Source organism: Orbicella franksi, chromosome 11 (genome assembly GCF_964199315.1).
Source record: "Orbicella franksi chromosome 11, jaOrbFran1.1, whole genome shotgun sequence".
NCBI classification, from domain to species: Eukaryota; Metazoa; Cnidaria; class Anthozoa; order Scleractinia; family Merulinidae; genus Orbicella; species Orbicella franksi.
In genome coordinates, this window is record NC_138155.1 from 2275001 (window position 1) to 2295310 (window position 20310).

Sequence of the window (20310 nt, forward strand, 5' to 3'; positions counted from 1 at the left end):
TGACAAGGAGTATTTCTAATCCCCGCCCAGATGAGATGTTAACTAGTCCGTCACAGGGCAAACCCCTCAGCATTAAATTTGCTGGTCTCCATTTAATTTACTCCATGGTGGAGGAAGTTACTGTGAGAGTAAAGCGTCTTGCCCAAGAACACAACACAATGTCCCCAGCTGGGGTTCGAATGTGGACTACCCAATCCAGAGTCTAGTGTGCAAACCATGTGGTGAGCAGGCTTCCCACTACCAAACGTATTTACTTACATTTTATTTAATTTTTTTTTTCTACAGTGCTTCTTGCTTTCCAGTACTGGCTTGATCATTGTCATTCAAAATTTATTTGGACTTCAGCATTTGCCATTATCATCTTTCGATCGGAGCTGTGCATTTTACTGGGTCTAATTTTACTACTGGAGCTTGTAACGAGACGTCTGTCTCTACTCATAGGATTCTGTCACGCAGGTCTGGCAGGCATTAGTGCTTTAGGTGAGAACAGTACAGGGAGACATTTCTTTTTTTAAAAAAAAAAAAACAGTTGAGAACTATTCAGATTGGTGACAAATTTATCAATGAAAAAGTTGAGAAGTTTGTTACTGTTGTTAGTTTGAGTGGCAAACTTTCTTTTTTTCCTAGCCCTAACTGTTTCTGTGGATTCATTATTTTGGAGAAGGTTCCTGTGGCCTGAAGGAGCAGTGCTGTGGTATAACACAATACAGAACAAAAGCTCAAACTGGGGTGTATCTTTTCCTTTGATAACTTAGGTGGCAAAATACAAGATACAAAAATCCTCAACTTGTTGCACAACATGAACAAATCTGTTATGTGACAAGTTGTGAGTTTGATGAAAAACGAACAACAAAGCCAAGATTTGTTGCTCAAAGTAGACCCGCACTCTACTTTTCTTCAACCTGCAACAAATGTTTTTGTTGCACAACAAGTTGATCACGCAAGGTGAAAAACACGAAACGTCGACCCAAAACTTGCAATGAAACAATATTGCGCGACAAGTTGAGGGGTTTTGTATCTCGGATTTTGCTGCCTTTAGACACATGTACATGCATCTTCTAAGCACGTGTAACACCTGGAGTAAAAATAGGAGGAATATGCGGCTTACTTCCCAAAACCCTACTTTATTTACGACCAAAATCTATGATTTTCCCTACCCTGGTTATGACCTAATTAAAAGATTTGATACCCTATTTAAGACTTGATCCTTAAATCAGTACCCTGTTTCAGACTGGTCTACCTTGTAATTACCTTCCTAGTTCAGACCAATGTTAAAGGCAATGTTTGTTTGTTTTTATTGGGTATGATAACTTCTTCTAAAGAACATACCCAATTCAAGACTAGAGTACAAAAACCATACCCTATTTGAGACCAAAATGGTCAAAAATTGATACCTTTCTTCCGACCAAACTATCAGCTAAAACACACACCCTTTGGAACTGCACAGACCTATATAGCCCATAAAAGGGAGAAACCCCCCCCCCCCCCCGGGTATAAAAGTACTGCAGTTATTTCAGGTTGTTTTAAATGATATTCATGTGTCTGGCATCACTGTAGGCTCTTGATGCATTCCAGAGAGATAGATTTGTGCTAAAGGAGTTATTACATGTAATTTAAAACAAATTTCCTTCACCAAGTGCCAGACATCTCCTTTCCTTTGGTATTTCTACTCTGTTCTTCCCAGATGTTTGTTATTTGGCCTCATTCTGGTCCCTCTGGGGCTGTGGAGGGACAGGAGGACCTGGACACTAGCTGCACCATGTGTTGGTTTTGTCTTCCTATATTCATTTCTTCCTCACAAAGAACTTCGTTTTATTATTTATGTCATTCCTGTGTTTAATGCAGTTGCAGCCTGTGGATTGAGCTTCATGTAAGTTCTTGCAGTTGAAGTATTTTACATTGTGGAAGTAACCATTAAAAAAATGTCTTAATCTTCTCCGATCTAAGTAATCCTTGAGACATGTTTTTTTCTGCTATTATCTCTCGCTTTCTTACTCAGGCCTCTGTTTGTTAGTGCGCCCAGCGAAGCTTGAAAGAGAGCATGAAAAATGTAGGAAAATACAGAAAAAAAAAGAAAAGAAACTGCTTGTAGTCTTGTATTTTGTTTATCACAAAGAATGTAAAAAGCTGTAATATGAGATTGCATGCAAAATGTCCAGTTAATTTTTTTGTTATTTGTTTTTGTTTCTAAAGAAACAAGAATGAAGCCAAATGGAGGTCATTTGTGTCCCTTGGGATCAAACTAATTACTTGTGGGGGACTCCTCAGTAACTGTTTGGTTACAGGATTGCTGCTGTTGATATCCCATAATAATTACCCCGGAGGAGTGGCATTGCAAAGACTTCACAAGCTGCAGGAGAACCATACAGGTATAATGGAAAATATCTGTTTAGGCATAGGGCTCTATAAGTCACTACAGTAAATCTTAGTCCAGAAGGCGAATCTAAGTCATGATGTCATTGGCAAGGCTCGAAATTAACTTTTTCGTTCTGAAGCCAGCTGGCGACTAACGGAAAAATTTTGGTCGCCAGATCGTAAATTTTGGTCGCCAACTTATTTTATATATGACTTACACAAGAACTCGATTTTATACGTTACTTTGCATGCGAGAAAGTCACAATTGAAGAGCGAAAACAATTAAAAATAACACGAGTAACACTTAGTTATAAAGCTACCATTATTCTCAGGTGATATGTCTCTGGTCGGAAGGTGATGGTTGTCTCCACAGTCATTTTAAATGAAGCGAGGCATAAAACGTTTTAAGTCCGTGGTTTTCATTGTGAGACAAACACGGGTCCTTGCGTATTTTCCATTTGCTACTTCTTCGAAATGCCGTTCTTTATTTTCGACTTGCTTTCCACGACGCCTTTCGCTCACGTAATTCCTTCAACTGATTGGTATCTGCCGCCATTTTCGCGGCAAATGAAAAGCACATGGTGTTGAAGTGCGCCTGCGATCCCAGTTTCAGAGGAAGCCGCTGAAACAATGTGGCGCGCCGTGAACGCAGTATCGACGTGTCGAAATTCATTCCATTTTTTCGATTATCTTGTAATAAAATATTCAGACATTATTTTACTGGGGACGGAAAGGTGAGTTGTATACTAGCTACCATATCCGATTGATTTCCTAATATAAAGATTTAAAAACAAAAGTTGTGTCGTGGTTTTCTTTAGTTATCGGACAAAACGCGAGTCGCCAGTGCTCAATTTTTGGTCGCATTGGCGACCAGTGAGTCGCAATTTCGAGCCCTGATTGGGCAAGACACTTCTTACAGGGTTTCTTTTTGGCTGGGTATGCACAAGGCAGTTTGAAGTATTCTCTATGTAGCATTGATAAAAAAATAAAGAATCAATGCACTAGTGTTAATACCTTGTAACATAAGTGTACTTTTTAGGAGGTAAAACCATTGCAACTTAACTGAGATGGTTGGAATTTCAACAGTTAAAAAATGAAGGTTACATTTTAGAAGTAAACTGGAAGTAGGTAAAGGTAAAGTCTGCATACAAGCCAATTGGACCATCAGGCCTGAGCTTATCCCAGTGGCATGAAGCGACTAGGAATATTTCTACCGCTCTCTGGATGGGATGCTAGTCCATTGCAGTATCACCCCAGCATTAAATTTTTCAGTACTCATTTATATACCTGGGTGGACAGGCACTGTGAGAGTAAACTGCAGGTGAACAACTTTTTTTTTCCTCTGGTTCCTCTTCAGTAGGGGTCAGTTAGAAATACAAAAGTTGTACCACCACAGGAACACCACAGCAGCACTGCAGCAGCACCACAGCTGTTGAAACTCTTAGCTGTACAACTTCACGAAGTCTTGTCTCTAGACTTTTGTGAACGCAGAGTGAGCGTGAAAGGAGAGACAGAAAAAAACGAGTAAACTCAATCTCCTTGTTTGTCCATAGAACCGTGCCATGTTCATATTTCTGTTGCTGCAGCTCAAACTGGCATTTCTCGGTTTGGAGAAATTAATCCATTATGGAGGTGAGGAAACTTGCTCCAGGCTTTCGGTTGTTTGGGGAGCAGCGCGGGTGAATGGGGGGAAAAATAATTAGGAGAGAGGTGTTTTGGGTGTTTAGCTCTCCACACTGCTCCCCTAATTTTTCTTCTTGCCGTTTTTCGCGCTGTTCGTAAACTAACCGTAGGTCTGGAAAGACTAGGAGGTGAGGGTTTTTTGTTAGTTAACACTGTATAACTAGTATAAAGTCCAACTTGATAGGTGACCGGAAGTTATACACTGAAAATAGACCAATTTCGATATATTAAAATTCAGTCTAACACAATAGACCTCAGCAAGAGGCTCTGGAGGATAAAACCCCACAAACTCTGTAGTTATTCCCCGGAGCCTCGTACTGAGGTCTGTTGTTTTAGGCTGAATTTTAATATATCAAAATTGGTCTACTAGCTTCTTAAACTCATTAATAATTCATCAAGTTTAAACAAACGAACTCACGAGCGTGACAGTATTTGCAGGGTTATCTGATCTTAATTAGCATAGATCTATACGATTATCTTTCTACGTGTTCTCCTTAGTTTTAGTTGCGATTGAGAAGATATATCAAACACTCAAGACATCGTTTAAGCACATTTCCAAAAACCTCGATGTTCGTCACAAATACTCCGATGCTTGTCGTAATTTCAACTCTCTTCTCGGTGTTTAGAATTGTCGTCAAACACGGTCTTTCGTGTTTAATAGATTTCTTTCAAATAGATTTTGATGGGTGGCGTAACGTTGAGACGAGATAGGTTTTCTGTTGAAACCGAATAATAGGCGTCAACTGGGTTGTTTTTAAATGATCGTGTTTCTTGCTTCTTTCCAGGTATTCCAAAACGGAAGGTCTGATGGAAGGAGGCCCTGAAATGCTGATCTTCTCACACCTTCTGACCGAACCACCCTGCATCAGAATGGAGCGCTCGCATTTACTACTGGACAAAGTGGAAGGATTCGACAGAATGGCATTTGATTTTAAACGTTTTCCTTTTGTTTTTCCAGTCATGTCGACTAAAATTTGTATTCTGGAAAGACGGAACTGGAGAAAACCTGACAAAGAAAGGACGTGAACTTTCATGTGAAAATGTAGCTGAAGAGTGTGTAGAGTTAGGAAGCAGAACGATTTAGCTTTTGGGCCTGAAATAGAAACTAAATAATATATTAGAATTTATCTACAATGTCGACTTGTAGGTTAATTTGCAAAAGAGGAGATGACCCCATTTCACGGCTTTCTACTGTTAATTTATAATGCATGGAATGATCAGTCACAAAACTACATGGACAATCGGTGTGCTAAAAAGCGCTAGAACGAAGAAGAGCTATTGCTTTTCAAATTCATGAATGTTAATCCATCGCAAGTCGCACTCCTCCCTTGCAGGTATTTGCCGTGAAATTAAATTTAACAAAATTACTAAATGATTTAAGATGAAGACAACAGAACTTGAATCTAGAGCTTCGGTTTATTTAAAATTGAGTTGGGAGTGGGGGTGGTCAATGGGGTTTGGAGGTTGGGGGTGTTAAATTTTAGAAAACCTGCCTTGATCCAACTTGTAATAAAATGAACAACAACAAAATCTGCTTAAGAAATGTTCCAAGCTTTCAGTGTTTATAGACCGTCGCAAATCTTAGTAGTGGTAGTCGTAGTGTCGTAAAGCTTCACCACTATAGTCCTGGTGGATGCACTTGGTGAATACTTTACAGATTTCTCGCTTAAGTCTGCGGTAACAAGTCGAAGGGCGGAACAAACATGATGTTGACATACAACCGCTGGATGCGATGGACCACTAGCTCGAGTCTCCATGGCCATATGACGAACATCATGAAGAAGAAGCCGAACGTCACGGTGAATAAATACACCGGAAGTTCCGCAAGCGAAGAAGAAGCACACCGTTAGGAAACAGACAAGTGCAGTGCTCAGTGCACAGATCAAGATGATAATCACCGGTAACATGAAGATCACCAGGATCAGAATGAAAGGAGAAAATGCCAGGAAAAATGCCAAGATGAATGGACTATTTAGGGCAGCTTGTTACCAGGCTTTGTAGGTATCCACGGCCGCCTGAATCCATTCCGGAATCCATCCCTGGATCCATCCTTCTTGTTGTGGTAATCCTGGCACTGGACCAGCAAAAGGCGCCATGTTTCTTGATGCACAGCGTAAACAAATGAATAAAGCTATGAAAAGTTTTAAAGTTGCGCCACTCTATAGCGACCTCTAAACAATAGCCCTCTACCGAAGTCTGTACAATGAACCCTCTAAACAATGGAATAGAGGGAGTAAGTTTCTAAAGAAACTGTGGTGCTGCGTCGGTTGGGAACATAACAAGATAATTTGGTTTTATCAACTGGGTTGATAATGTGAATTGGCCACCGTAGAGATTCGAAAGCTGACGTTTCGAGCGTTAGCCCTTCGTCGGAGCGAAGAATAGATAACTCCTTCACTGCTGGCCATGGTCCAGTATTGAAACCGATATACCCTAAAAAAATCGCCCCTCACCAAATTTTGGTACCTTAATCGATTTAAATAAAAGCTTCCCTTTCAAGGGATTCACCAGCACAACTACTTCGCGTGAACTTTTAATGCAAGGGCCGGCCGAAGCACTCTTATAAGTTTTCGAGTTTTTTTTTTTCCTTTTGAGAGTCGCGCTTATCTGCACGTCAAAACTCGAACGAATGGATTCAGCTGACTTGCCTTCTGTTTGATATCGGTAGTTTCTACTTTAAAAGTTATCTTCTCTGAGCTCCGTCAAGATTTTTTCAATCTGAACAACTTTGGGCTAAACAGCGAGCAGTTGAATAAAGTTACGAGGATAATTGAATTATCACTCAAAGCAATCAACCGTGAAGTCCCCGCGTTCCAAATGTAGAACTTCCATCACGCGCGACTTCTCCAACACAGGTCAACACAACCGTAACCGCAGAAACAAACAAGGCGACCTTTCCTATCTCCAGAGCTATTCCGCTATGAATTGTCGCTTCGCCCGCGTCAATTTGGACAAGGATGCCTCGCAGCCAAACTTAAGAGAAGCTATTTATACGCCTGATCACCAGAATGTACATCCTCGTACCCAGGCTATTAATGAAATTTCGGTCGGTAGGCCAAAAAGATCGAGGGCGAAAAGGATAAAAGGAAGGCTCATGTTCTTCACTGCGCTTTCAAAATTCCAGCGAAAAACGGTACAGTGACTGACAGGAGGCACTGTGCAGTTAATACACAGAAAGCAACTTTAATTCATGAATTTTATTTGTTGATCCTAATGCTGGTGTACTAATTCGGTACAGCAGATTGTATAATACGCAAATTGTGATTGTGACTGCATTATTTGTGCATATAACGGATAGAAATTCTTTAAATGAGACAAAAATCGAATAGCGATTTTCCTGCTCCAAAATTTCTGTCGAATATTATCATAATTCTAAGAATGTGTAGGGGGTGGCGGGAGGGGGGGGGGGGTGCTTTGTAACAAGTTAATGCGTCGTGCAAAATTAAAGTTACATTATAGAAACAAATCATAATTCAAACCAATAACACTCCTAAAAACACTCCTAAAAACATTGAAACAACTTAAAACAGCGACTGGAAATCCGAGTCCACAGATTTCCTCGTTCTTCCCAAACGTTCATTAGTGTTATGATTCTATCAAAACATGAACAGCGATAATATTCTCTAAGTTTTGATCTCGTGAGAAATTTCACCAATTTTGTGTGATACGTTATAAGTACCTATATTTGGTACGAATGCAATATGGATACATTCGAATATGCTATCGTGGCTATGAGCCTGCGCAGCAGTCGTTTTCTTTCCGAGAACTCATGAAGACACACTCTCGTTCCCAGAGCCCTTGCGTTTTCGTTACAGTCAACGAAGGCTCGAATCGAAAACTGGATTCAAATAATCCTGTTTCCAGTTTCATCGAGCGCATGCGTTCAGGTTCAATAAAGGTTTCTAAAAGTCCGTGGAGAAAGTAACAGCTGTGATTAATGCTGGCTCACCTGATTTCACCCGGAGGTCTCGACTGCTGACCAAAAGGATCGTGGCCTCTGGAAACGAATAGATTGGTAGAGGCATGGGGCGAGAGACGGGACTGATCTCACTCGTGCGCAATCAGTCACGTGTCCATCGCGCTCTCGGAAAGGAAATGAATGTTAGGCTGGCTTCGTGATTATATTCAACAACAACAACAAAAAAATCAAATCAGCGCTTTACACACAGCCCTTCCTTGTTTGTGTCTAGTCACCCATTGAAATTTCTTAAGTATAGATAAAATATTACAGATAATGCGACTAATAATTTAATTCCTGGTATTATGAAAAAGATCTAAAACGCAGCTTAAAGTAAAATGCTTAAATGACGTGCAACCCCGGTTAAGCGACTTCCGGTATAGCAAACATCCGGCTATGACGAACAAACTCGGCGATCCTACCCATTTCTCCAGCTTTTTCAGACTGCACATTTTTTTCTGATAAAAGAACCGCACCTAATTTCAGCTCATAACGAACGGTCGTTACGGTGAAAAATTCAATAGGAAACCGGCGACGTTTAGATTCAATCTTAAGACACGCTGTCGCGCTTTTCTGCAATATCTCGCTAATAACGGTAAAAACTATGAAAGCTGTTGGTAATATAGCTTACAGTGAACCACATTAATGGAATCGAGTGAGTTCGATTAACCGAAGTTGCACGAATGAAGTCAAACTGAGACACTAAAGAGCTCCCAAGGAGGGAGGAGCTGGTCCTTTTGGTGGCATGGGAGCGAGGCCCTTCTTGCTGAAGTACTCCTGAACTTGTTTGGGTATTTCCGCTAACACGTGTTTAGCAAGAACTGCTGGAGATTGCTGTTGAAAATGAACGGAATAGTATGAGACCTACACAGAAACTTTTTACAACTAGGTTTTAAGCCATGAGATCAGGGTCAAGTAAATTAAATTTCCTCGCACGCCTGACTTTGAAATTGGCATTATGAAGAGAAATCAGTTTCTGATGACATCGACGGTTATGTCATTAATCACGCGCGATTTGCGTGACACTAGTCTCTGATAAGGTTTCGGTCAACTCACTGTCCTAATAATTTCTGACTTTGTTTAAGTCGCATACACAGCCATTATTTGAATCACCACGCAAGGCTTTTTTAGGAAAGAAGTATGGCGTGACTATTTAAGTAACGTAAAGCTCACTTTGTGCGCTGCTGTTAGGCCTGGTCACGTACAATACCGTTCCAACTCACAAGCTGTCACAAAACGTTTTTGACAGAACAGAAAGTCAAACTAACCGTTTTAAATTCTCTAAAAGGCACAAACTGTACAATGTCCCTGTCAGCGTAATGATGGCCACATCTCAGCCTGAAGAAATAAAACAAAAATCTATGTTTGTTCTCACAGATAAGGTCAAGTTGTAACCACGAAAACATTTAAGACAGTTTGGTTGGTGAAAAGAAACTGCTTCTTTATTGAACGCTGTTCAACTCGTTGTAACCTCACCTTCCTTCATCAGCATCAAGTTCGTTCATATCCTTGAAATCAGCTTGACCTACTCCAACGATAATCACGGACATGGGGAGACGAGACGCTTTGATAATGGCGGCTTTTGTGTCCTCCATGTCTGACAACACACCATCAGTCAATAGCAACAGAACGTAATATTGCTGTAAAGACATAAGATGAAAACGATTTACTTCAACATGTAAATAAAGTTGGTCAAGGTCTCCAAGGTGAAGTGTAGTCGTTTACGGCCGTTCCTTGAGAAAAGAAACATTTTGTAAAGAAATGTCTGAAGAAGAAATTCGTACCGCTGTCATTTGGTAGCCTGCGAGCAAGTTCCTTCCGCTCCCCCCACCCCAAGAGAGCTTGCTCGCAGGCTACTTATGTACTGCTTCTCTTCTTCTGTGCCCAACAGCGCCGAAATTTTAATTTAAAATCTTAGGGGAAGGGGTACGCCTGCAATAGTCTAGCATCTCATCCAGGCGGAGTGGGGGTAGAAATACACCACGTGTCTTCACGTTGTATGAAACCCGTAGATTCAAGTGAACACGGGCCTGATGGCCAAGTCGGTCCCGACACAGATATCACTGTTCTGTGCTTTATGTTCGCCCTTAAACAAATTACTAGCACTACTTGATGGCGCAGTTACATCGTGACGAATTGCTTCATTCTCATCACTTGTTTGCTTAACAATGTGCCGTTACTGTAAGGAGAAGTTAGATAAGGATCACTGACACTGCATTGTACATACCGACGCTGTGTTTTCCTTGGCCGCCTGCTCGGCAAATCTAACCACGTGATTGATGATCGGCGAGACGTTGGTCGGGCCATAAAGTTGCACTTGACGAATACAGTTCTGATACGCAGCGACGATTTCGGGGATACCTGTACAAGATAGGAGAAAACAGTTTTGTACTTTTACATGGGTATTGTTTAAGACCAGCCTAAATATCGGACGGTTTGTTTTGTTTATCATTATTGTACTTGGATATTTTGATTAACGTGTTTTAAGGCTCCCTCCACACTACACTGGAGAAATTTGAAAACACAACAGCAATTTATTTCTACGGTTAGGTCTACCGTCTACACTACTCCGTCACGAAAACGGAACTTTTCGAAAATGCTCTTCAAACCGGAGGAATCTGAAAACGCCGGCTTCACGTCTTGGTGTGGACGGAAAACATTTTGAAAACGATGCTTTTCGAAAACGATGAAATCAAGGTAATAATGTGATTTCCCTGCTAGAGCTTTCCTCAAGCATATATCCAAAATGACCCTGCCAGTGATTGTTGCGTTTTCAAAATTTCTCCGGCGTAGTGTGGACGCAAAACATTTGATGCGTTTTCAGAGTGAAACCATCGTTTTCAAATTTCTCTGGCGTACTGTGGACAAGCCCTAAGCCGTTTGCCAAATTGGATGGAATTGGAAGGAAAAATAACCACTTCCATCGACCACAAACTATCAACAGCGCAGATATTACGGAGTTAAAGCAAAGGTAACGCCAGCGGAGACTTGACATTCAAGGTGAACATTGTGAATCATAACTGAGATATCACATCAAAGTTTCGAATTTTTCCTTACCGTGACAATACGGGTTGGTGGGGTTGAAATTTAACGGAAACTCGTGGGAAACCTAAGAGGACAATCACAAAATAAACTCAATCAGTTGAAGAAACAGTTATCTTTTGTACATGTACTTAAAAACAGTGCACAACAAGCTCAAGCTGATAAAGAGAAATCGATCTCTGTAGCAAATTTAAAAAGCTGCGGATGTTTTGAGCGTTAGTCCTTTATCAGAGCAAATCACTTTACTCTGACGAAGTGCTAACACTCAAAATGATAGCTTTCACAATTCCTTGTATAGCTATATAGGAGAACCTTTGCTGACGTCATTGTTCACATTTTTCCTCGTTAACATACGACTTTTGGCAAAGAAGGCATTATTCTAGACACAAATTGACTCCAAACATTTAAAGAGCTTTTGAAACTTAGCAACTGGTGAAATGTTTGGCTGTTTGGGTGTAATATTCGAGGAGAAATTGGCTTTCAAAAACTGCAAATTTTTGGGTGGTTAAAGTGCTAATGAGCTCATACATTCTTTGTAAAATTTCGAGTTTTTAAACCGGCGTACATGTAGCACAAAAAAATATTCATTAAATCGAACTCAAATTCATTGGGACTGTTAATCATGCTATGCTCATTCAATTATTGTAAACAAAGATTCTCCTATAGCTATCTGGAACCTGGATTTGTGTCATCCCAGAGGCTGTGACTGAAGAGCTTCGTCACCCTTTACCTGATTCGCTGGAGGTATTCTTGCTCCAAATCCTAACGCTGGAAAATACTTGTCCCTTCAAAATAAGATGTAAGCAAAAGACAGTGTTAATATTTTGAAACTTACTAAAATTAATCCAAATACATCAGTGTCACAAAAATAAAAAATCTGATTCTAGCTAGACTGATCAGAATCAAAACATCACAGCAACCCAAATTAAAACTTTTTTTAGAAAATGATTGGACACGAGCAGGTTCTAGTGTTTGGATTTTGCACTAAACCACTGCTTTCTGGCTTTTCAATTTGTCGCACCAGCGAGCAAGTTTACGAACAGGGTGGAGGGGAACTTTGAGTGTATGTGTCTCTTGCACCTTAGCTGCTCTCGCCCCCTGACACAAACAAAAAAGCCTACTTGCAGGTTAACAAAAAAGAGAGCTCAGAACAGTGTACATCAATTTTCCAACTTCTCACTTGTTCATCATTACTTCCAAATGGATTCCTATAAATTGTCAGACAGCCTTCAACAGAATTGCTTTAACTTTTAAGCCAAGCAAAATTTAGTCGAGCGTCCTGATTATTATTAGTTATTACAAGTAGACAACATAAAAACTGAGCCTCACGTGTCATAGTCCTGACAGACCTCTCCCACAGCCACCAGAGCCTTGACGTACTCATTAGGTTCATAGGGATTCATATAGTGCAATGACTGGGGATGATTTGGATCACCATTAGATGCTGTGAAGTCTATACCAACCTGTGTTAAACCAACAAAACGAAATTGTAACCAAAATGTCCAACCTTTAGGTGAAACTACCAGTGGGATTTTTGGAGGCACAGTGGCCGCCTCATGATTAGTGCAATCATCTCTGATTCGAGTCCAGGTTCGAGCCCCACCCAGGGACATTGTGTTGTGTTCTTGGGAAAGACACTTTACTCTCACAGTGCCTCTCTCCACCCAGGTGTATAAATGGGTACCGGCAGATTCAGCGCTAGGGTAACACTGCGATGGACTAGCATCCCGTCCAGGGGGGAGTAGAAATACCCCTAGTCACTTCATGCTTTACAAACCGGGATAAGCTCCAGCCTGCTAGGTCACTTGCCTCATATACAGACTTTTACCTTTTACCTTTTATCTTTTACCAGTGGGTTAAAAGAAATGGGAAATCCACTTTTCCACTTTTGTGTGCTTCTATCATATTAATATTTTATACTTACATGTAAATACAATTATTTCAGACTTCCCCAAAGCGTACTAATAGCATTTTGAAAACTTTTTTCTCTTCTTTTCCAGTCATTTTTGACCTGTAATTTATTTTCATTCAACGCTGATGCCAACTGGCTGCCTGGCTCTGCTAGCCACTTTGGTTATTCCAGGCAGCCAGTACACTAGCTATATTTTATTAGCTATATTTTGTGTAACTAGTAGACCTGAGAGAGAGCACAAATAAAGATTGTTGTTGCTCTTGTTTTCCAAAGTTCCACCACTATTGTTACAGGGAGGAGGCAAGGAACATTGTCCAAGTCTCCTCCATTCCTAAACCCTACATTACAAACTTGCTAGTCAAATGCTGGTTGAAGTTCAACATCTAATTACTTACTGTGAAGTTAATCTGACATCCTCCCATTACGTAATCTAAGAATGTGTGAACTTTGGTTATCTGGGGAACATAACAAAATCCTACTTCACTTGAGATCAATAATTAAACAAATAAAAGAAGACAAAGCTATTGTTTTGCAGCTAAGTGAAATACAGGCTCTGTGTCACCCTTGTCAGAGTGTTCAGTGTTATTGCAATTCAAGTGAACATTTGGTTGCTTATTTTGGCTGCTTTTGCTATTTCCATATAACGTTCCAACTACATCATTCATTGGTTTCTAATCACAGACAAAGAAAGGTACAGCACATCATAAATGTGAAAGACTTTCACTTGGTTATAAAGGATACCATGAAAATTAGAATCAATTCTAACAGCCAGTGATTCAAATCATGGTTTTCCAAAAGATATCCATACCACTCGGATGGAGAGTGTTTTTTTTTTTTTTTTTAAATTTGAACCCCCTCATACACCTCCCTTATCCATCTGGAAATTCCACTTTTGCTTCATTTCCATTTACAATTTTGGCTTTTGAGACCTACTCCCTCATGGTATTTCCAATAGCCCCCCTTGGACTAGGTGTATGGATATTTTTGTGGAACCACACATTCCACTAGGATACATGTATGTACAGAGCATACCTCACATTAACACTCAACAGTTTTCAAGGCACGTGTGTTTACATACATTACACTGGACAACGTACAGAACTCCAGAGTTCACATATCCTTTCTTCTTTTGCTTTTTCTTGGCATTCACTAAGTCAAGCCCTTTCTGAAATAAAGCACATTTCACGAGATATAGATCTAACTACCAGGCACAATATTGATAAAAGTAGATGATTCTATTTATTTGACATTAGTGCAACTGACACATTTACACGTACACAATTTTCAATTTTGAAACTGTTCTCTAGACTCACATAAAGTAGACCTGTAACTTGTTTGGACAAAATTATACCCAATTAATAGGGATATTGTATAAGTACTCCTAACGGGTAGCATATTGAACTTTTAATTTATTGGTCCATGTTGGATCCCTCATCATGATCACTGGAGCAACCACTTTCTCTCGCAGACTCTCTCGCAGATATGCCCCACTTGACTCCACCCCTAGCCAGTTTCCATTTTGCTTTTGGCTGGGTGGAGACTGTACCTCCTTCCACCAAGCCAAATAGATGGGTGCTGGCTGGGGGGGGGGGGGGGGGGCACATGGAAACTTGTGATTCAGAGGATGGACTAGCATCCCACCTAAGGGGGAAGTATCACACTCCTAACTATAGTCACTTAATGTTACAGACAGTGGAATGCCGGCATGAAGACAGACAACTGGAATACTGTGAGATTTTACCGAGTTCAAATCAGGAAAATTTTATGCCCCACTCCCCTAATCTGATAACAATGATTGTCTATAGTACATTGCACTAAAACTTAATCACCTTACCCCACTTTGTTTTGTCTCTAACAACTGTCGAAGAGTAGCACTGTTTGACCCAATAAAGTCATGACTGCCATCGTCATCATAATCAAAGCAATCAATCTGCCACGGTCAAACACAAAATGACCAAAGAAAAAACATCAGTACGTATGTACATACCCCAGACTCTTTAGCATCAATCAGTTGTCGTACGGTTAGGTCCACACAACCAATCAAATCATTATTGTCATCTTGATCCCAGTCGTAACAGCCAATCTGGTTATGTCATGGAATTAAATGATTGTCATTGTTAGCATTTTATGGAGGCAAGGTTAAGCCTAACATCAGTCAATACCCATCATGTCAATGCAAGACTGTTATCACCAGCAGGATAGCGTTCATTGTACATCTAGGACTGAGGGGCATATTTTACTCATTTTTGTCTTTTGGATGGCATTTCTTTCAGCTTTTTTATAATAATTTTTTTATTATTCATGTTTTCCTGTCTGTTAGATTAAAAGAACATTGCTCACAGTACCTAGCAAATGAGACATTTATTTTCTGATGCTAAAACCAATTTTACTCATTCACTGCTGGCACTCATTCTAAAAAATAAAGATCATATCCAATTATGTACTAAATAAATATTTTCTAATAATATTTACACAATGCAGACATGCATGTAGCCTTACCTTAATTGTTGCATCATAGTCTCCACTGCAGAGAGTTTGAACTGAGATGCTAAATGACTGCCATGATGGATTCAAGTTATTTTTGATAACCTACAGAAAAGCAGGTAATTAGCAAAACTCATTAATTTTTGTTATTCAGTTATTATGCTGATCATCAGACCCCTCAGGTCAGTTCATTGTTTATACCTCATCTACAGATCCACCTCCCACCCCACCCATTGCATCCTTGCAGTGACCTGAAACACACAAACCAAACCTAACTGACATAGCAACAAACGTACATGTATTTAGGTCAGCAAACGTATACAGTGTACATGTGACAATTGAACCACCTCCAGGGTCAAAGTCATTGCCTTGTATGTTTGTTGTTGTTGTTGTTTCGTTTCTCTCAACCCAGCTCACCTCAGTTCGATGAACAAGCAAGGTTCCACCATCACTCTTCACTTTTGACAGTTGCAGAAAAGGATCTGACTTTCCCATAAAGTCCTATGAAAGCACATGATACACGGTCAAAAACTGTTAATATTTAATGTGTTGTTCAATAACCACAGTTAGCTGAACAAAAGTAAGTAAAAAATTCACGTTAATAAATAAGCATGACCTTAATGCAAGTAAATTGCCAAATCAGCTAACAGTTTGTTGTATAATAAGGAATTTTACAGCTGCAGCTTCAAACAATTCTTCTTAACTGGCAAACTCACTCAGACTACAGTACATGTACACACATCAAGCATTTACAAACACTCACGACAGATAACATTAATTTTACAGTTAGTAGTACAAAACATTACATTTTGTGTTAAACTAAGAGAACTTGATTGCACTGTATTTAGATCCATTCACTACAGTACATTTCTTTTCAGTTCTAAGATAATAACTATTAGACTAGTATAAATTTATCTTCATTCCAAAGGCACTGTTAATAAGTTTATAGCAAATACAAGTATGCACTGCTTACTACACGTCTGCTTCCTACATTCATGACCAAGGCATGATAGTATATCATCATTGTTAACTAATTAATTACACTATAATAATGTTGATTAATTATCAATTAAAAGTACATCAAACTCATACTGTACTTTTTTATCCAAGTTTGAAGCTCTGAATGTCAACTGAACTATTTCATTTCCAGCTCCTTTTAATTCTTCTGCATATACCTAAGTATAAAGAAATGGCATTAGAAATTAATTTAAACATTAGACAGTATGCAAGTTCTATACTTTTAAATTCTGGCACTTTTTAACTGAAAAAAAAAACAATGACATTTTGCTCACTATCTAAAATTTTTTGATGGCTTGATCAGTACAAACAAGAACTATTTTTCCCTTTCAATGAGTGAACATTCTATATATTTTTTTTAATACTAATAAAATACACTAAAGGCAGTCCACAATAGCAGTGGGTAATCATGTCAAGTTGCACAGTCAGTGTCCCACGTTGGGCGTCATTCAGCTACTGTTAATAAAAATACTAGTTAATAAACAACTATTAACAGTATGCATTTACTAATTCAGGAATTATGTATACTCACAGTTATTGTTCCAACTTGCCTTCCATGTATTTGCAGCGTCTTTGAATATGATTTCTTTGATACGACCTTGAATAAATAAGAACAGGGAATTCAAAAGAAATGGAGCAGAATGGTCAATGCCATTAACCAAATTGAATCTTTTTTTTTCCTCTTCAATGTTGGATCATCATCAACTTTTTTTAACATGCTTATATACAATAATTATGTCAAGTACCTTACTGGTAGTTAAGTCAATTAAGAGTTACATTGCTTTTTGAGGATTTGTGAAGATGCATGTTCCCAGCACTTGGTAGCCATGCCAACTCTGCCTTTGTTTACACTCCAGATATTAATGAATCTGCTGGTCCCAGCTTATATTGGTCACCAAACCTCCTGAACATTAAGGAAAGTGCCTAACCCTCTCACTCTCAAGAGTACCATGTGGTACCAAATACCATTACATGCTCAATATTTGGTCAATTTTTCTCATATTTGAACAGCAAAAAGTTCTTGGACAGAGCTGCATTATTTAAGCTATAGCTTAAAGGTATACAATGTACCTCAACTATACAAGGAGTGAGATATTTTTTAAAACATTTTTCATTTTTCACTTTGATTGCTTTTCAATTCAAACTGTATGTATGGTATGGTATCCCACAAGTAATGTCTTTCAAATGGTATACTATGTCTGGTCCTGGAATCTATCTATACATTGTACCGTTTACCCCACGGGAGTGGGATTTCTAAGTCAATTTTGAGAAATTTAATTCACAGGACACTTTCCAACATTTAACCATTTTTTTGTGGTTGAATTGGCAGAACCTTTTTTGGCTAGTTAAATTACCAAATATTTTGAGCTGAGAACAAGCAAAATTATTGTTGATCTTTCAGAATTGTGTTTCTGCTTTGGCATCACTAAGTAACTCTGTAAAGTGTGTTAGTCAGCAAGAGTTTCCATACCTGACCCAGATTACACTCCATGTCACCCAGAAAATCATCATCTCCCAGAGCACTTGTCTCATTATCGATATCGTAAACTGCAAACCTGAGTTTCTGTACCATCTCAAAATAGTAATCCACAACAATCCCTTTGGCAAAATCAGGGTTGAGGTTATTCTTGACTCTTTCTGTTCTAGCATGCTATATGACAGGAAAAGAAAAAGACATTTTACTGTTTTAAGTGTCCACTTTTTTTTATATAATCAAGTCTAGGCTTTACATGTATATAACTACCGCTCAGGGTAAAACGCAGACTGCGGACTGCACACTGCAGACTGAGGATAAAATGTAAACTGAGGGTAAAATGCAGAATGCAGTCTGCAGTCACTCAACCAATCAGATTGCAGGTAGAATTGAACTGATCAGGAATTATTAGTATAAATCTACTACATGTAGTTAGCACTCTACCACAGATGCTGTTCTCTTATTACCTTAACACTACTCACTATAAATTGTGTCGTAGATGGTCAGTAGCCTACAGTTTAGCTGTTGTTGTTTCGATTGATTTTTATCATAAAAAATAGATGGACTAGCCATGTTTGAAATGAACAGCTGACTAACAAATAAGTTTAAGGGTTGTCAAAAGCAGCTGGCTACCAGCGCAAATCACTGTCTACTAATCCTTGCTTGCAACTGCTTCATCCATCCACTAGGCTGATCTTCCAATTCTTTAGAAACTGATGGCATTTTAAAATCAGCCACCTTCAATAAAACAGCACCGTCTTCAAAACTTCCTGACAGGCATGTAATTTTAAGACAGTGTTTTTTTCTGGTGCAATGACTATAAAATTTAAATTACCTCTCAGTACAGCTCAGTGATAAATCAAAATAAAATATGCTTTAAATAAGCCGTATATTATACTGTGATAAAATGCAACTGGCATTTGAGAACACAAGGAAAACACAAACACGAGCCGCAGGCGAGTGTTTTCTACACATTTCTCGAGTGTTCTCAAATGACCGGAGTGTTTTGTCACAGTGTAATACACGGCTTAGGCTTCTTCATTTGCTTTAAGATATAGAGGTAATGTGGCGAGAAGCAATAAAACACGCTTTTTCTATGTTTTATACTCTGATAAAACATGGGTTTTTGAAAGCAATCAGAGTGTGCGCAGGGTTCTATCTATATTAGTATTATGTAAATTCACCATTTTCAAACCAGATATTTTAATTTCGACAATTTTGCTTACTCTATTTTATAGACAAATCTGAAACTGAAGAACCAAACAAAGAAAAATCGAAATAAGAAATGTTTAATAAAATTAATCAAACGCTAGAGGGTGATATCTAACTAAAGATTAAAGCCTAAACAACTTGTTAAATTTTAATAAATTCTTCAATCAATTCCCAGCTGATCACCTAGGATTCCATAAGTTAGAGCTGGCCTTTACTTTTCAACGGTTAGAGTTTGTCTCTTAAACAAAGCTTCACACAAGATGAACTCTTCCATGTAAACTTTGGACATTTTGTATAAGCTTAAAACATTAAGCTAAGGTAACCTAAAAGTATACAAACTTTATTTATAGCTATTACGTTGTGAGTCACGTACGAAGCACGCCTACCTCTACCCATTTTCCGTGTGCATCTTGAATATACATGGCACATAGAGGATCTGATTTTGAAGTAGTGTCTTTATCAAGCAGTCCTCTACAGGACAAATGAAGTTCTACGCGAGTTACACAATCTGCCATTTCCAGATGTTTTTGTCTCTGTTTGACTGCGAATCACCAGACAATGAAGTCAGCCGACTGTTTGTCAGCAGACTTTTCGTACGTGGTTGACGTTTAGCACTGTGAGGAATATAATCTCGAAGCGTGAAGATCTCCAGAAAATGTACAAGTCTTTGCAAATACAAGACTGATCGTACGTGCAAAGCAACACTTCTCCCTGACAAACTCTTCGGGATTCTTCTCGGCTGGAGACTGGGTCAGAGTTCAGCCAAATGCCTTCTGGGTTGCGGGGCTTGACGCAGTTTTCCTGCAAAATATCCGCAAAATAAACGCGATCATACTCTGTTTTTCGGGCCGCTTTCCTAATTCGTTTGTCCAAATATACGAGCATCAGAAAATTACCTTAATCACAGGCAAGAGAAGATTAAGGTACCTTGATTTTCTCTTGCTAACGCTGTGTCATTATCAGAAATTATTTCAATCCGTTTTTCATTTTCGAAAAGGGAACAATCGTTCGCGCATTACAGACGGGAAAGTATGAATAAATTCAAAGCTATGGAAAATGAAATACGAAAAAGTTTTTCAGCGGGGGTCCCAAACTTGTGGAGAAAATATTACAAAATCTGATATGTTCAAAAAATATGTTTTAAAAATCCAAAATTTTAATTTCTAGTTACAT

General features: G+C 39.0%; 2 protein-coding genes across 3 annotated transcripts in view; one reads left to right on the forward strand and one right to left on the reverse strand.

Annotated features, from left to right (window-relative positions):
- LOC145460631 (dol-P-Man:Man(7)GlcNAc(2)-PP-Dol alpha-1,6-mannosyltransferase-like) overlaps positions 1–7114 on the forward strand; it is a 10615-nt gene extending 3501 nt beyond the window's left edge. Inside the window, exons 4-9 of the mRNA XM_081445505.1 lie at positions 286–480; positions 628–731; positions 1644–1870; positions 2194–2369; positions 3909–3987; positions 4824–7114. Of these exons, the coding sequence (XP_081301631.1) occupies positions 286–480; positions 628–731; positions 1644–1870; positions 2194–2369; positions 3909–3987; positions 4824–5064 (1022 nt within the window). The 3' untranslated portion in view covers positions 5065–7114. The remainder of the gene's footprint in view (positions 1–285; positions 481–627; positions 732–1643; positions 1871–2193; positions 2370–3908; positions 3988–4823) is intronic.
- Positions 7115–7217: 103 nt separating this feature from the next.
- On the reverse strand, positions 7218–19878 carry LOC145460630 (copine-3-like). 2 transcript variants are annotated; one of them, XM_081445504.1, is made up of 16 exons: positions 19524–19878; positions 17923–18102; positions 16984–17049; positions 16532–16609; positions 15852–15935; positions 15450–15539; positions 14785–14880; positions 14029–14115; positions 13346–13405; positions 12368–12501; positions 11769–11823; positions 11054–11105; positions 10224–10357; positions 9473–9636; positions 9265–9334; positions 7218–8830 (listed from the first exon to the last, which is right to left on the reverse strand). In XM_081445504.1, exons 1-16 carry the CDS (start codon positions 19650–19652, stop codon positions 8699–8701), a joined length of 1611 nt encoding a protein of 536 aa, XP_081301630.1. In that variant the 5' UTR covers positions 19653–19878; the 3' UTR covers positions 7218–8698. The 2 variants fall into 2 exon arrangements, with proteins under 2 accessions (XP_081301630.1, XP_081301629.1); XM_081445503.1 differs by lacking the exon at positions 14785–14880 and adding an exon at positions 14938–15033.
- Positions 19879–20310: the final 432 nt, after the last annotated feature.